Source organism: Nycticebus coucang, chromosome 13 (assembly GCF_027406575.1).
Source record: "Nycticebus coucang isolate mNycCou1 chromosome 13, mNycCou1.pri, whole genome shotgun sequence".
In the NCBI taxonomy this organism is placed as follows: domain Eukaryota; kingdom Metazoa; phylum Chordata; class Mammalia; order Primates; family Lorisidae; genus Nycticebus; species Nycticebus coucang.
Window position 1 is genome coordinate 15,213,173 of NC_069792.1, and position 5,278 is coordinate 15,218,450.

At 49.2% G+C, this 5,278-nt stretch overlaps 1 protein-coding gene across 1 annotated transcript; it reads left to right on the forward strand.

Annotated features, from left to right (window-relative positions):
• Positions 1–563: 563 nt before the first annotated feature.
• On the forward strand, positions 564–3,907 carry BHLHE22 (basic helix-loop-helix family member e22). The gene has a single exon (XM_053558980.1). It carries the CDS (start codon positions 986–988, stop codon positions 2,087–2,089), a length of 1,104 nt encoding a protein of 367 aa, XP_053414955.1. The 5' UTR covers positions 564–985; the 3' UTR covers positions 2,090–3,907.
• The last annotated feature ends 1,371 nt before the right edge of the window (positions 3,908–5,278 follow it).

Consider the following 5,278-nt stretch of genomic DNA (forward strand, 5'->3'; position numbering starts at 1 on the left):
CATCTCTAAATCTAGACTGGAGTCATCCTGTGAAGAGGGGTGTATAATTCTCGCCCGGAAGGGTAATTTAGCACAAACTGAGACAGCAGTGGCGAGGGAAGGGCGGTGGGGGTGGGGTGCGGTTGGTGGGGGCGTCTGCTTTCCACGGGACTCCCAGGCTTAACCACCAATCTACAATTTGCTGAAGGAGCAAAGAACATCCTAGGCTCTAAGTAGGGCTTTTAGTGTGCTCATTGATGAGTGAAAGTCGCCACACATGTCAAGCTAAAGGCAGTTGTTGGGTTACTAACAGGACCCAGCGCCTTGCAAACATATGCGCTAAGCTGTGTATACAGATGGCAGGCAGAATAATGGAGCAGGCGCCTTTTATAAAGCTCTAGCTGCTGCCTGTCTTCAGACCTGGGAAATGAAACTATTCAGACTCGCGGCCAGATAGCGCCTGCGATTGTTTGTTACCGTTTTAATCCTATTAATTAAAACGTTAACCTGATTGGGTAGAAAGCGCTGTCCCAACAGGCGAGCCTTCTTCATAATAACCTACTCAGAGATAATGATGTAAAAGACTCCCCCGTCTGTGGCGGCGGCTGGTTGATGGGTCCGGAAATCTCTTGAAGGTGAATCCAAGCAAGATAAACGGTGCGGAGAGGAGGCGCGGGGCTGGGCTCAGAGCGGCAGCGGCGGCGGCGGCAGCTCCACTCCCTGCGCGCCCACTCTCCCACCATGCGGGGCCGCGGCCCATGGTGAGCTCCAGCAGCCAGCACCATCGGCTGGAGACGAAGAAGAAGAAGAAGAGGAGGCGGCGAGCGCGGGGGAAGGCGAAAAAGAAAAAGAAAGAAGGGAAGAAGGCTGCCGGCAGCACCGGGACCGACGCGCACCCCAGCTCCAAAGCCGGGCTCGCGCGCGTCTGCGGGGCCGCCTGACTCCCGAGCCGAGGCGGCGGCGGCGGCGGGCGCGGCGGGCCCGGGCTGCGCGCCGGCGCCGGACCATGGAGCGCGGGTTGCACCTCGGCGCGGCGGCCGCGGGCGAAGACGACCTCTTCCTGCACAAGAGCCTGAGCGCCTCCACCGCCAAGCGCTTGGAGGCGGCTTTCCGCTCCACGCCCCCGGGCATGGACCTGTCCCTGGCGCCGCCGCCACGAGAACGCCCGGCGTCTTCCTCCTCGTCGCCCCTGGGCTGCTTTGAGCCGGCTGACCCCGAAGGGGCAGGGCTGCTGCTGCCGCCGCCTGGGGGAGGCGGCGGCGGCACTGGAAGTGGCGGCGGCGGCGGCGGCGGGGTGAGTGTCCCCGGGATGCTCGTGGGCTCAGCCGGCGTTGGGGGTGACCCCAGTCTGAGCAGCCTGCCGGCTGGGGCCGCCCTGTGCCTCAAATACGGCGAAAACGCGGGCCGGGGCTCGGTGGCCGAGAGCAGCGGCGGCGAGCAGAGCCCCGACGACGACAGCGACGGTCGCTGCGAGCTGGTGCTGCGGCCCGGAGTGGGCGACCCCCGGGCCTCCCCGGGCGCGGGAGGCGGTGGCGCGAAGGCAGCCGAGGGCTGCTCCAACGCCCACCTCCACGGCGGCGCCGGCGTACCCCCGGGGGGCCCCGGCGGCGGCGGGGGCAGCAGTAGCGGCGGCGGCGGCGGTGGCGGCGGCGGCGGCAGCAGCAGCAAGAAATCCAAAGAGCAAAAGGCGCTGCGGCTCAACATCAACGCCCGAGAGCGCCGGCGGATGCACGATCTGAACGACGCGCTGGACGAGCTGCGCGCGGTGATCCCCTACGCGCACAGCCCCTCGGTGCGGAAGCTCTCCAAGATCGCCACGCTGCTGCTCGCCAAGAACTACATCCTCATGCAGGCGCAGGCCCTGGAGGAAATGCGGCGCCTCGTCGCCTACCTCAACCAAGGCCAGGCCATCTCGGCCGCCTCCCTGCCCAGCTCCGCGGCGGCGGCAGCGGCCGCCGCCGCCCTGCACCCGGCGCTAGGCGCCTACGAGCAGGCGGCCGGCTACCCGTTCAGCGCTGGGCTGCCCCCGGCCGCCTCCTGCCCGGAGAAGTGCGCCCTGTTCAACAGCGTCTCCTCCAGCCTCTGCAAACAGTGCACGGAGAAGCCTTAAACACCCCCCTGAAAACACAAGACCGACCCCACAGCTAGAGGAAAGCGAAAGGCCGCTCCCCACCTCCCTTACTTTGGCCCTCTCGTAGTTGTGAAACACTTGCAGAGCAAACAAAGCAGAGGCAAGAACTGAGAAGTGTCATAGACCAACCCGACTTTTAGCTTTGACATCCCCAGAATCTCGGTCTCCGGGGTGGGGAGGGAGGGAGGAGGGCGGTGGAGACAGCATTGAGTATAAGGATGTCTTTTTTTCTCATAAAAGTGGCAACTTTGGTGGCAGCCTAGACCACAAGGAAGCGGAGTCTTCCTTTAAGGTGAAAATTAAGTTGAGAAGTAGCTTGGTTATTAGGCGTGGAGCATATTGAACAGCAAAATACTAATCCTACTAATAATTGGAATTTGGCTAACGCTGAGGGGGAGATGAGTCTGGGGTTGGGTGGCATGTGAAATGGGATTTTCATTCAGACAAATCAGAAAGGGCACTTGAAAATAAATTTTGATTCTGAGCCAGGAGAAAAACTTGAAATGTAGACTTAAGTGGGGGACAAAAACCACAGAGAGAGACATGTTGCTATGAAAGACTTGTATTTTTTATTGTCTCTGAACTTTAATCCTGTGAAAATGCTCAAAGTTTTGGCGAGAGTGATATAAAAAACTGACTGTGGCTGAAAGAATTGCATTTAAAAATATTTATGTGCACCTTGTTACTTTCGACTCTGCAATGATGTGTTAACAATTCATGCTATTTATTTGTTATTCTTCAATGACCCTTCCACATCAACAGTATTTATCATGTGTTAAGGTCATGGGTCTTATGTGCAGATTTTTTTTAATGCCTCTAAAATTCTGTTTTATAGATTTAACTTATACTGTGTGCCAAGTGTTTAAAGGTTTATTTGCCAACAAGTATGAAGAGAAATATTGATGTATCTGAGCTGCTTAGGTTTATGAAAGGTCACCTGGATATTTTCAGTTGCATCATCCCTGTATTTAAATTGAGCTTTAATAAATTGCTTCAGTCCAAAAATTACAGGAAAGGTGTATTCTTAATTGATGAATGAATTGATCTCTTTTTTGAAAGGGGACTCCTTTGCATTCCAAAAGGGAAAAACATCACAGCAATAGATCTTATAAGTAAGAACATGCTAAACAAATATTTTTCCAGGCTGTGCTGTGCATTTTTAAAAGGTCTAATTTAATTGCTTTTAATATATATGTACATATATAAGTTATTTTAACTGTGGAGAATTATTTAAGTTACATAAGACTGTTTTGATTTGCCTATGATGTGAAATCCTTTGTTATTTTTCTAAAAAAATTTTTTTTTTAAGTAATAAAATAAAACTAAGGAAGAGCAAAAAGCTATTTACCCAAAGTGAGCTTTCAGTTTTAGTTTGCATGGCTGGTTGCCTGCTTTTCTGTCCTATGAAAATCAAGAAAACCTTTTTTAAAAAATGGAGTCCTGCTATTTTCCATTCCTTGCAGATTATACAGATTCAGTTTGTCAGGTTGGATGGTGAGTTGGGAGCTGTAATGGATCTGTTGGCGGGTTTTGGATGTGTAAAGAATGAGATATATATATATATACATACATACATATATATATTAAATAGGTCAATCAGACTATGACAGCTATGTATGACCATTTGTATGTGTATCTATGTCAGAAAGAATCTTTATTAAAATATTTTGATCAAACATTTTATTATGCTGTGCTTTGTGGAAGGAGCAATCACCCCTCTTCTGTGTTACTCTTTGCTTGGAAGGTAACCAAAAAGAAAAGAGTTTCAGAGAAGGTGGAACTAAAGTTTTGTCAGGAATGTGCAGGTAGAAGTGGCCCTAGTTTACTTATTTCATTGCTAAAAGGAGGTTGGCTGGGCCAGCTCACAAGAAGAGAGACGATGGGGCCAGTGGTGAGACCCAGTAAAGGGCCAGAGATCCTGGCTGATGGTGAACTTGGAAGGCCTTGCTTTCTCTGTATTTCTTTTCCCACTTGTGAGGTGTTATTAACCATGCCAGGCCTGTCAAAGAGGGTAAAATTTCTTAAAGAGTCTTTATCAAAATGTCTATTTCCAAATGTTTTAAGGCCAAGGAAAAAGAGTTGAGTTTGAATTTCTCTGAGCACAGATTTTATTGTGACTTTCTACATTTTTGGTAACAAAAAAATCAACTAGGTTAAACTATGTAAGTGAAAACAATGTCCATAGAGGTTTTCAGAACTTACTGGTATTGCTCGATAATGGGACTTTAAGGGATTATGCTTAGATTGGTTTGGGTATTGATTATATTAAAGAATGACTGTCTTGGTTTGTATTTTGACTTTAATGTTGCCTTCAAATATTTGATGTGTGGTTTTTACTGTGGCGGAGTGGTAGAGATGTGGTGGTGGTTGTAGGGGTAAAGAAGTAAGGTGTCTCCTCTGTGTACCCAGTGTGCTACACGCACTTTTGTCTATATAGCCTCAGCTCATAAAGATATCCCTAAATGCCATCAAACTTGGTGGGGGGTGAGGGAGGATATTTTCTGCTCCACTTGCCATCAAAAAAGATTAATCAGAACTTGTAACTTTTCAGAAAACATAACAGCAAAGGGCCTTGAAGCTGGAGCCCTCCCAGGCTGGGAGTCCAGGGTAAAGGGAGGGAAGAGACCAGGGCAGCCCCCAGGCAGGAAGAGACCCGTCTCTCAGCATTTACCAGACAAAGCCTGGGTGCATCTAATTATGATTATTAAAACAATTTCCATGACGATGTCTAATATTATGTTAATTTGAAAACAACTGTGTATGAAAACTGTCGACTATAATACCTAAATTCATTTAATGAAACACATCGTTAAGGCAATTAAACCTCCTGGATGTGATTAAGAAACATAATTACGACACTGTTCTACGCCATAATTGGGTGTCTTTAATCAAGGAGTAAAGTGATCAGCAACACAGCTATTAGTTTGTATTGTTCTGGCCCTGCTGCCCATCATTCTGATGAGGAATTAACCACAGCCACCACCAGTAGGACTTTTTTTCCTTTTGCATATTAACATTGTAGGGAACACGTTTCCTGCAAGATTTACTGCTTAATATTTCTCATTATTAAGAAGGCCTTCTTGAAATACTTCCTCTGCAACCTCTGTACTGTTCAACTGTTATTAAAAATTGCACAGAATAACAGATCCTGAACTTAAGGGGGCGGGG